Genomic DNA, 12,256 nt, shown 5'->3' on the forward strand with positions numbered 1-12,256 from the left:
AGTGTCTCCCTCTCTCTCTGCCCCTCCCCCGTTCATGCTCTGTCTCTCTCTGTCCCAAAAATAAATAAACGTTGAAAAAAAAAATTAAAAAAAAAAAAAAAAAAAGAAATTACCAACAGGACCCATCTGCTCAAGAAAGAAATTTCTCTGTAACCTAAGGGTAGGCCTGAGTGAGCTGGTATGTTGAACAGGAGAAAAAATCAAGATCTGGGGCTCCTGAAGATCAGAAAGAGCTGGGATATGGAGGCCAAATATATTTTTCCAATATGGAAAAAGGACTAAAGGGAGAAAAGGTGTATCACTGATCAAATTCTGCTGGGTAAGCCAGGAATGGCTTCTTTCTCTGGTCTTTTTGGAGGCTATCTGGCAATCATTTAGGCTGAAGAACCAGTTTTGTCACTTACTAGCTACATACCTTGGGTTAATTTCAACTTTTCTTTCTCTCTCTTTTTTTTTTTTAATGTTTATTTATTTATTTTGAGAGAGAAAGAAAGCACTTGCATGAATGGAGGAGGGGCAGAGAGTGGGAGAGAGAATCCCAAGCAGACTTCGCACTGTCAGTGCAGAGCCTGGTGCAGGGCTCAATCCCATGAACTGTGAGATTATGACCTGAGCCAAAATCAAGAGTCAGATATTTAACTAACTGAGTGCCCTACACTTCAACTTTTCTAAGTCTCAGTTTCCATTTCACCAAATGGGTCAATAATGAATCCCTACCTCACAGGGTTTTTATGAGAATCCAATAAGATAGTGTATGTGAGAACATTTCAAAGCTATACACAACAGCTAGCTGTTAGCCAATGGCTTTCCAGTAGGGCAATGCCATCCATGCTGCCAGTGTTGGAACTTAAGTTTGTATGCCAGCCCTCACACCGTGCATACGATCACAGAAGAAAATACCAATAGCTGTGGTGCTGCTGTTGACTAATACTCCCGCTTGAAGCTTCTCTGGTGAGACACTGGGTAGAATGTGTCTGCCATTAATTGAACTAAAAATACCAGTCTTTCTTTTTTTTTTTAACTTTTTAAAAAGTTTATTATTTTAGGGTTTATTTATTTTGAGAGAGAGCGAGTGAGCATGCACAAGTGGGGGAGGGGCAGAGAGAGAGGGAGACAGAATCCCAAGCAGGCTCCACACTGTCAGCATACAGCCCGATGTGGGGCATGAATCCACGAACCATGAGATCATGACCTGAGCTGAAACCAAGAGTTGGATGCTTAATTGACTGCACCATCCAGGTGTCCCTCAAGAGCCATCATAAAGTATTGGTGCTAATCTGGGCCATTAGATCTTTTTGGTATGTTTGAAAATTTTTGATAGTAAGGCTGCATACATTTATGAGCTTATTGGTAAGATAAATTCCTAAAAAGGGAACTGTTAAATCAAAGTTAAAACGTTTGACGACAATGTCAATTCCTCTCCAAAGATGGCTTTATTGATTCATGTTCTCACCTGCAGAGTATGCATGTGCTTGTTCCCTTATTGTCACCAGAACTAAGCACTAGGTAAAAAATGGCATCTATGATTGTAATTTGGTTTACCTTTGGCTTCAATCCTCTGGCCACTTCCAATTAGGCAGTTCTTGATGTCCGTTCCCTTCTCGATCACAGCATTGTTGCAGATGATGCTCCCCTGGATGCTGCTTCTGTAACAGAGCAGCCAAGTTAAAGAGTGCCCATGGCTCTCATCACCATCCTTACCCTTGTGGGTTGGGGGTTCTGGCTCATTCATAGGCTAGGAATGGCCGGTTTGTTCAGTTAATGGTTACATGCTTCAAGTTGTCAATAGAAGAGAGAATGCTCAGCTGGACCAAGGGAGGACCTGGCTTTAGCAAAGTCCAGAGTTCAGATATGCTTGTAATGATCTTCCCCACTAGGGCTTGAAAACAGAAGACGCTGTGATTTCTTTAGACATGCCACACCTGGAGGTCTAAATTTTATCGGATCTCTCCTTATTTGTTCTGGGGAGTGGAAGCTGGCACTAGTCCCTGGGCTGATCCATCACTCTTGCTTCTCATCTGGGAATATATTCCAAATTTCATCTAAGGCTTAAATCCTATGAATCTTCCTAGGAGATCAGCTATGGAAACAATAGGTATCCCACAGCCCTCACTACAGACTCTGATTAATCAAAACCATACTCATTTAAAAGAACCCAAAAAACAAAAAACCAACGTTTTTTTAAACTAGCTCCATGCCATATCAAAGACTACTCCAGATCCTAAAGCCACTCTCAAGAGTAGTACCTCTGGCTTGTAGCATTTGAATGTATTTAAAGAGCATCTTTCTGGCTCCTAAAGACTAGTGGGTGGGAGTAGAGGTCCTTTTGAAAATCTTCACTAGCATGTGTTGCATACCTACTCTATGCTAGCTGCTGTGTTAAATACTCTATGTACATTATAGGAGTGACTTACAGATCTAGTCATTTAATCACCTGGGCAGCATAAAAAATAACAAACAAAAACACCCTCATCATCCTGGCCTCCATCAATCTTTTTGGTAGGTCTGGGATACAGGCTTTATGTATTTAATTAGAAAAAAAAAAGCTTCCTAGATGATCCTGGGAGTATCATTTTTACCTCTGATGCAGTAAAAATAACAACTACATTTTTCAGATGAGGTAACAGATTTAGAGAAGTTAAACCATTTACCCAAAACCACATAATTGCCAAGTAGCAGATTCAAATCTAGATCTGCCTGACTCCAGAAGCCATACATTTAATCATAACGCTATACAAAGACATTAAGGGGGGCAAAGACTGGAGGAAGCTTCGAACTGCCAAGTTGTTTTTCTGAGCCAAATGTCTCTGTGGAAGGAGGGGCTCTGCCCTAACAGGGCACTGAATATTCAGTACCCTAAAGAGTCAGAAGTAGGCAACTGGAGGGGAGAAGGAAGGTGAGGAGGAAGGGTATGGGCATCTATTTAAACAAAACAAAACAAGACAAAACAAAACACTAACTAAGGAAAAATCCTCACGCAACCCAAGAAGCATTGGGGCTAGGGAGGAGGACATTCCAAGGACTGAAACTATTAATGCACAGGCCATTAAAAAAAATTCTTGCCAAATGCCAAAACTTTAGTAAAATGCAAAAAAGGAATTCTAGAGTTTATGGCATTCCAGAGTCTTCTTTATCTCTATTTTTTGGAAGGTTAAAGCCTGTCAGAAAGCAGCAAAAGGCCAAAGCCACAGCACCTCTGTGGTATGGGCTAAAGATGGGCAGACAGTATTAGTTTGTTTTTTTGGCTCAAATTCAGAATACACTAAAAAAAAAAAAAAAAAAAAAAAAAAAAAAAAAAAAAATCAGGATACACTCAGTGGGTATGTATCAAGGGGACTTCCAAAACCTACTTTCCTTCTGCTTTGGGTAAAGCAGTTCAGTTAGCAGTTAGGGTGGCTCCTGCTTCTTGATGAAAATTCCCCCAAAAAGAATAGTAAGGAAGTATAGAAAGCTTCAGAAACACAGGCTGCTGGGACAAAGCAGGCTTACAATTGGCTACTAGTTTGCCACTGAAAAGTCTTTTTTTTTTCTCTAAAATGGGAGTAGGCGGATGCCTTCTGCTCAGAAGTGTAAGATCCTGAGAAGGCATGCTCTGGAGCTAGGCAAGGGGTAAATATAGTCAGCAGACAAGAAAGCCAAGAGGAATTCAAGCAGCCATAATTAGAGACTACTACATGGCTATTTTGGAATTTGGGATGTAAGTGGGAACCATTCCTGGAAGGAAGAGGCTAGATTGACTGAGGTCAGATTTCCACAGCAATGGATAGCCTGGGTTCTCCTTACGTCTAACAGGTATGATTGAGGTATTCAGGAACCTTTTCTCATCTAATTTGTGTTTAACTCCCTCTGAGACACATAAACTACCACTGTAGAGTCTGCAGATGTGATGGGAAAAGTGGGATGATTATATAAAGAAGTTGGGTGCTCTCCTGAAGTTCTTGGTCAGTGGATCTATGGAATGATTTGAGATGAACACGTGACAAAATGCTTGGTGAGTGTAAAGTTCTTTTCTGCCATTTGTTTCTTCAACTGTTTCCTATTAGCACTGCTGCAGTCACAAGTCACTTCCATTAGCAAGGCTGAGGTACTCTGGAAAAAAATGTCAAGCCAATATAGCTTGTCCGGACAGACTTTTCCACCTGTCTAGAAAGAAATTCCAAGATTAAGGATTTTATTGGAATTGTGCTCATGCCAGAGAGGAAGGACTAATACTACTATATCAAATGTTGCCAATCTACAATAAAGGCTTTGCCTTTTCTGCTCAGTGCATAAAGTGGAGTGGAGGTGACTTCCTCTACAGCTGAAGAAAAGAACTGGCCCCAACATGGAAACAACAGTTTTTGCAACTTAGTTTTAAGTCTCAGCTTGGTACTGAAGACTCTGCTGTGCTAATACCCGGTTGTGTCTAATTTCCTTCCTTCCGTCCTCCCTTCCTCCCTTCCTTCCTTCCTTCCCTCTTTGTATCTGCCTACCGGTTACCTACCTACCTACTGAGAGAGAGAGAGAGGGAGAGAACATGAGTGGGGGAGAGGGGCAGAAAGAATCTTTTTTTAAAAATACAATGTATTTACTTTGAGAGAGGCAGAGAGGGAGAAAGAATCCCAAGCAGGCTCTGCTGTTAGTGCAGAGCCTCATGTGGGGCTTGAACTCATGAACCTGGGCTGAAATCAAGAGTTGGATGTTCAACTGACTGGGCCATCCAGGAGCCCCTGGTTGTGTTTTCTAAGAAGCTGTTGAGAGATGGCTAATATTAATGGAGTTTTGGTTCTCATTTCTACTTGGTGGGGTTAAATTTTAAGCAAAACTGCAGGCTTTGGGAAATTACCCTGAAAACGCTAATGCTTCAGTGGAAAAGAGACCATGAGAAAAACAGAGGTCTTTGTAAGATCTGTAGATCACTGCTTGGCCAGGTACACTGTGCCACACCATGTTGTGGCATATGACATAATGAAGAAGCCCTGGTCTGGGAAGCAAGAAGGCCTCCAAATTCTAGTTCCTCTTCTGGCTTTAGTTAGAACTTTCTTCACTTTATTACAGAAGGAAAGGGAACACACATAACTCTCTTGTCTAATATATCTCAGTCATTACACAAAACATTTTATGTTCATTGTGTAACTTAATCTTTTTAGCAAGCCTGCAGGGATAGTGGTGTTTATTCTAATTTTTACAGAGAAACTTGAGGCTCACAGAAGTTATAATAGCAATGTGCCCAAGCCTACACAGTGATTAAGTGACTGCATTGTTGGACTCAGCTGGTGACTAGGTAGTATTTGGTAAAAAGCCATGAAATTTTTCAGTAACACTAAGGACAGGCAGGTTCTGCTCTGGAGATAAGCTGGTAGGCTTTCTAAACTTACTCATAACCTTGGGTGAGAAAAGAGTATGGAAGTGGAGATATATGTAGTTTTTCTAGGCATGTGACTAAACCCAAAGGTTCACTACTTTAGTCCAAAGATTATGGTTGAGTCACCCATATTTCCCCAAAAGGCAAGAGCCTCCTAACCTTAGCCCAAGGGGCCCTCATCCAGGAGTCTGTCTAGATGAAGAATCTTGTATAATTATTTTTTGTATTTTTTAAAAAATTAATGTTTATTTTTGGGAGAGACAGAGTGTGAGTGGGGGAGGGGTAGAGAGAGAGGGAGACATAGAATCCGAAACAGGCTCCAGGCTCCAAGCTGTCAGCACAGAGTCTAACTCGGGGCTCAAATCCACGAACCGTGAGATTGTGACCTGAGCCAAAGTCAGACGCTTAACCGACTGAGTCACCCAGGCACCTCTGTGTTATTTTTAATGAACTATTTCAGGTACAGAAAAAAAGTCTGTATTAGTAGACAATATATAGTATTTTTTTCATGTTTTAAAATTTTTTATAAATGCCAAACTTGCTTTTTTCCCCCTTCAACATCACATTTGTGAGATTTATCCAGGTTAATTCATGTAATAAGACATAATGCTTAAAGAAATCTCTCACCTTCTTCCTTTCTCTGGTCAATCTTGCTTTTGGTCCTCTAAATGAAACTGTATTGGCTCCAGCAAGCAAGCTGAAAATTTCCTCCCTTTAGTTCTATGTGTGTCGCTTTACTATATAAAGGTTTAGTGGTGAGAAATGTCTCCCTCCTAAGAAATCTAAGTCTTTATATTCCCTAAACAGAGGCTAAGAAAAAGAAGGGTTTGGGGGGAATCATGGTTAAAGTAACAACCTCAGAGAATTAAGCTGTAGTATTCTCCATCTAAGAAGATCTAAGAAGATGGGTTTAGTCCAAAGGCAAAGAGTGAATCAAAAGTCCTAAGGAGCCCCTTTAAGTCCAGGGGATCTTCCCAAAGTTTCGTAAGTTGGTATTTTCAAGACTGTTACTGAAGAAACATGGAAAAAATTCTTCTAACAGTCACGGTCCTTTTGCAACTCTAATTACCGCAGACTTAATTTTATGTTTAAGGGAGTTCACTTTTACACTCCTCCTACCCATTTGTTAATATTTTGTTGCATTTCTTACTTGGCTGTATTATTTCTTCAAGTAGAGTTTTCCAGAGGGTTCATGGGTGACACATCTCCAGAGGCCTGGAGTATTTCTGATGATTTTATATTTCAACCATAATTTGACTAACTCTAGGATTCTTAGGTCATAATCGTTTCCCTCCAAATTTTCTAAATGTTGTCTTACTTAAATGTTGTCTTAAATGTGGTCACAGAAAAGTCCAAGGCCAGCTTGATTTTCTCCCTCTTATGTGCCCTGAGATTTTGCAAAAGATGTGTTTGCCAATTTCCCTCTGGTTTGCCCATGCCCCTATTTGTTATGCTGGTTGAATTTTGGTCTTTTCTTTGGATCTGATCTACATTCCATTGTGTCTGGCAGATAGTCTTTAGTCTGTGTACAGGTATGTGGTGTTATCTAGCTTTATTATGGATGAAGCTTCCTTTTCTGGTTTTGTTTGTTTTTATTTTGTTGAATTTCAAGGAGTGAAGTACTCCATTATTTTTTCTAGAAGTAGACATGGCTCTTTGGACATATACTCAGCCAATTATATAGTAGGGGAGGTTAAATCAGGGACTTCTATTTTTCATTCAGTAAATACTTACAAGGTATATAAAGTACAGTATTAGAAATTAAGAGATACAAAGGTATATGAGAACTACTTCTGTGTTCAATGAATTTACAGTCTAGTTGAGGAAAAAAGAAAGGTGCACTAAACAGCACACGAACATAAATGAAGTGTATGGGTTGCACAGGGAACACGGAAGCAGAGGAAACAATTTCTGGCTAGAACAATTCAAGGCTGCATGGAGGAGGTGGAAAATGTATTGGACCTTGAAAGATGAGTAGGAGGATTTCCTACAGGTAAAGATATTCAGAGAGAGGCAATTCAGGCAGAGTGATGTCAGGAATAAAGAAAAAAAAGAAAAGTAAGGGACCCAGTGAGCAGGGTAGTCAGTGAGTACAGGTGAAGAAGACACTCAGGGTAACAATGAGAAGCAATAATATATTGTTTGGCTCTGAGGGCTGCACTTGCTGCTTGCAGAAAGCATGGAATACCTAGGTGAAAATTTGGCTCCCTGGCCTGCCTGCATGTGAAGGAACTACCTTACACTTTTGCTTGGGTCATTCACCTTGGACTAGGAGGAAATGCAGGAGATGTTGCTCAGGACCAGAGAGCCAAGACACAGAACACAGAACTGACACCAAAGCCTGGACAATGAAGTTTTAACTATCGACTTTGGGTTGCTGGGCATCAGCTGTCACAGAACTTGGAATTTCTACCAGAAACTGAAAATGAGAAAGACAGGAGCCTTCTCTGCATAGTCTCACCTACACCTTCGCCAAGGTGGTCCTATTAGCATCTCTCAAGCTTTGAGGACCTTGGGCAGATGTCTAAGCCACTGTCCAGAAAGCCTCAGCAACTCACAACTGCTGGCAGAGACAAGTAAGCTAGGAATATCAGAAACTGCCTTCTGGACGAATTCATGCTCCTGCTTTGCCACTCAGTCCAGATGTAACAGCAGCAGGTAACAGTCTCACGCAACTGCAATTTAGTTACTTTTCCCAAATTTACTATAACTAATTAAAACTAAATGACCTGAAAATAATAGGAAAAGGTTCATATGGGATGCAGGATGTTTGATCTTATCACCAGGAGCTAATTTACCAGATTGGGTAATCTCTAATGGTCTCCCTAGTCATTAGCTTCATGTGGGCTGCCTCAACTTTTTTAGTTGAAAAAAAAAAAAATAGCAGCCACCACCATCTAAACCTTTATTGTTTCCCTAGCTTATAAGGCCATTCAAGATGATACCTCCTCCAAAATAGCAACTGACTCTAGGATATTATGCTAGGTATTTTCTATGAATTTTTCTCATATATGCAAGTTGGAGTTTCTTAGGGAACCTTGGTTCCCTCACCAAGTCTCTTAATGTCAATTCAGGACACCAACACTGGACTTTAAAGAGGTGCCAGAGAGCTGCTCCTTTGTCTGCCCACCCACTGGTGGGAGGGAGAGGGTGCTAATTAGAGCAAATGGGAAAGTTATGGCACTGTCTTCCCTGGAAGGTCTGAGGCATGATGAGACAGAGTGGAAGTTACAAAGCCTTATGAGCTACTCTGGAATTAGGTGATCAAATGGATAAAGGCAAGTGTGGTTCTCGTTTTTGAGAGAATGGTGATGCCTGTCAGTTTCATGCATGAATCTGGAATGAGACATGGAGTAGCAGGAATGCAATGAGAAGAAAATCTAGAATTCCACAATTTGCCCATCTGTAAAAATGCAGGAGTTGATCAGGGTGACTTCTAAGGCCCTATGTCACTAACATTCCAGGACTCAGTGTTGGAGCTAGATCATGAAAAACCTGGAAATTCAAACTTTATTCTAAAGGTAATGGGGAGTCTTCAAAAAAAGTTTTTTTAAATTGTTATTTATTTGAGAGAGTGTGTGAAAGTGTGCGTGTGAGTGGGGTAGAAGCAGAGAGAGAGAATCTTAAACAAGCTCCATGCCCAGTGCAGAGCCTGACATGGGGCCTGATCCCATGACCCTGGGATCAGGACTTGGGCCAAAATCAAGAGTCTGGTGCTTAACCAACTGAGCCACCCAAGCGCCCCTCAAAAACAGTTTTTGAACAGAACAGGGACATGATCAGAGATCTCCTTTAGGAAGACAACGCTGGCGGGGAGGTGCCTCAGTGGCTCAGTCAGTTGAGCGTCCAACTTTGGCTCAGGTCATGATCTCACTGCTCCGGAGTTCGAGCCCCACATCAGGCTCTGTGCTGACAGCTCAGAGCCTGCAGCCCACTTCAGATTCTGTGTCTCCCTCTCTCTCTGCCCCCAGTTTCACTCTGTCTCTCTCTCAAAAATAAATAAACATTAAAAAAAAAAGGAAGACAACACTGGCAACATGCCACCTCTGAAATGAGATACAGTAATGATGATGTCGACGACGATAAACAAATGAGAGCTAACACTCTACGTCCAAGTTCTATTCTAAGTGCTTTATGTCTATTAACTTAGTACTCCCAATAAATCTATGGGGTAGTTTAGTTTTTTTATTCTTATTTTTTAATGTTTATTTATTTTTTGAGAGACAGAGACAGAGCATGAGTGGGGGAGGGGCAGAGAGAGAGAGGGAGACACAGAATCCACACACAAACTCCAGGCTCTGAGCTGTCAACACAGAGCCCAATGTGGGGCTTGAACTCATGAACTGTGAGACCATGACGTGAGCCAAAGTCGGACGCTTAACCGACTGAGCCACCCAGCGCCCTGAGGTAGTTCAGTTTTTACCTCATTTGACAGTAAAAAAATCAGGCACAAAGACATAAAGCCAATTCCCTAAGGGACTAGTAAGTGACAGACTCAGGATTCAATCTGGCAGTCTGACTCCAAAGTTCAATTTCTAAATCCATAGAAGGAATGACAGGCAGATTTGGAAGAATAAGACAAATACAGACAGAAAAATAAGAGAACACCACAATGATTCAGGAAGAGGTCTCTGGGTCTGACCTCTTCTTCTGACCTCTAGTCATGGGGCGTCTGGGTGGCTCAGTCAGTTAAGTGGTCCGACTTGGTATCAGGTCAGGTCATAATCTCGTGGTTTGTGAGTTTGAGCCCTGCATCAGGCTCCACGCTCCAGCGAGGATTCTCTCTCTGTCCCTCTCTCTCTGCCCCTCCTCTGCTCGCTCTCTCTCTCTCTCAAAATAAATAAATAAACTTAAAAAAAACCTATAGTCACAAACTGGCTACTAGATACCTCCACATAACTGGATGTCCTGTAGGTACTTACAATTTCATATGCCCTACACAGGCCTTTTCTCCCCACAAATCTGTACCTCCTTCACCTTTCCTCATCTCAGTGAGCACACCATCATCTACCCTGTTTCCCCACCTAGAAACCTGGGCTTCACCTACCAACTGTCCTCTCTCTCTCTCTCGTAATGTTTATTTTTGAGACAGAGAGAGTGAGTGAGTGCAAGCAGGGAAGGGGCAGAGAGAGAGGGAGACACAGAATCTGAAGCGCTGAGCTGTCAGCACAGAGCCTGACATGGGGCTCAAACCCATGAACTGTGAGATCATGACCTGAGCCAAAGTCGGCTCAGGTCACTTAACCAACTGAGCCACCCAGGTGCCCCTCAACTGTCATCTCTCTTACCCTTTAAATCCCTTCCTTGCCCATTCCTTATCAGTCTCTTTAGATTCTTTTTCTTACGTCCAAAATTGCTGATGTTCTCCAAGGTTTTATCTTGGTTTCTTTTCTTTAAAAAATTTTTTTTAAGTTTATTTATTTATTTTGAGAGAAAGAGAGAGTGAGTGCCCATAAGTGGGGTAAGGGCAGAGAGAGAGGGAGAGAGAATTCCAAGCAGGCTCTGGGGTGTCAGTGTGGAGTGCATGGGGCTTGAACTCACTAACTGTGAGACCATGACCTGAGCCGATATTAAGAGTTGGACACTTAGCCGACTGAGCCACCCAGGTGCCCCTTGGTTTCTTTTCTTTTAAGGTCACATAATCTCCCTGAATGTCTCTTCTACTCCCACAGCTTCAGTTACCCCTTCTATGCCCACCACTCCCAAATCTGTACTTCAAGCACAGGCTTCTTTCCTGCACTCCAGTCCTGCACATCAAGTCCCTGCATGTCAAGGCCGCTTGCCATTAACTCAACTTATCCCAAATGGAACTTACCTTTTCCCTGCCTCCCACTCTGCAAATCCTCTGCTGATTTCTATCTTAGTGAATAGCACACCAAAAATCTTATTGTTCAAGCAAGAAATCTGGAAGTTTTCCCTAATTTCTCTTTTACCTTATATATCCAGGCAGTCATCATGCTTTATAGTTTGTAATCATCATACTATTTCTCCTCCCTATCACTACTGCTACTGCTTTAGTTTAGGGCCTCTTCTATTTTACCAGGATTCTTTCAGTAGTCTTCCTCCCTCCATGTTTATCCTCTTCACATCACTCTCCATAATGCAGCCAAAATGATCTTCATAAAATGTAGATTTAATTGTTATTCCTTTCCTTTAAACTCTTACATTATTACTCTTACCTATTAAACTTGTTAGGGGATAGTCCATGATTTGGCCTTTGGCCATCTGTATAGCCTTGTCTCCTCTCTATCCATTCCTCTTTCGAATTCTGTTATTTCGGTTATTATGAATTGTTTACCATTCTTCCATATAACAAGTATTTACTGAGTTCCTGCAGGCTTTCTGCTTCAAGATATAATAGTGAAACAGAAAGATAAGGTACTTACATTCTCAAATTAATATTTACTTGTGAGAGACAGGTAAATAAGAGAAGTCCAGATAGTAATAATGCTATGAAGGAAATAAAACAGGTTGACGTAATGGAAGAGTACTGGGACAGGTTACTTCTGATAGGGTAAGTCAGTCAGTGAAGCCTCTTCTTAAGTGATGAAATTCAAGCTAAGATCAAAATGAAGAGATGTTTCTGGAATAAGATATGCTCATGCTCTCTCACACTTCACACTCCTTTAAAACAATGTATTTTTAAAAGTTTATTTATTTACTTAGAATGTGCGAGTGGGGTAAGTGCAAACAGAGAGGGGAGAGACAATCCCAAGCAGGCTCTGTACTTCAGTGCAGAGCCTGATGTGGGGCTCGAACTCACAAACCGTGGACAATGACCTAAGCCAAAACTAAGAGTCAGATGCTTAACTGACTGAGCCACCCAGGCACCCCTCACACTTAACACTCTTGATGTATCTAGAACATTCCTTTCTCTACCTTGGGTAGCTCTACTCATTTTTCAGCTCATGG

The 12,256-nt window shown here is 41.5% G+C and overlaps 1 protein-coding gene across 3 annotated transcripts in view; it reads right to left on the reverse strand.

The window, feature by feature from the left end:
- EIF2B3 (eukaryotic translation initiation factor 2B subunit gamma) overlaps positions 1-12,256 on the reverse strand; it is a 124,436-nt gene that overhangs the window by 5,825 nt on the left and 106,355 nt on the right. For all 3 annotated transcript variants that reach the window (XM_040470022.1, XM_040470021.1, XM_040470023.1), the window contains one exon: positions 1,543-1,646. In XM_040470022.1, coding sequence (XP_040325956.1) covers positions 1,543-1,646 — 104 coding nt within the window. The remainder of the gene's footprint in view (positions 1-1,542; positions 1,647-12,256) is intronic.

This window comes from Herpailurus yagouaroundi, unplaced genomic scaffold (genome assembly GCF_014898765.1).
Source record: "Herpailurus yagouaroundi ecotype Mexico unplaced genomic scaffold, PumYag 77, whole genome shotgun sequence".
NCBI classification, from domain to species: Eukaryota; Metazoa; Chordata; class Mammalia; order Carnivora; family Felidae; genus Herpailurus; species Herpailurus yagouaroundi.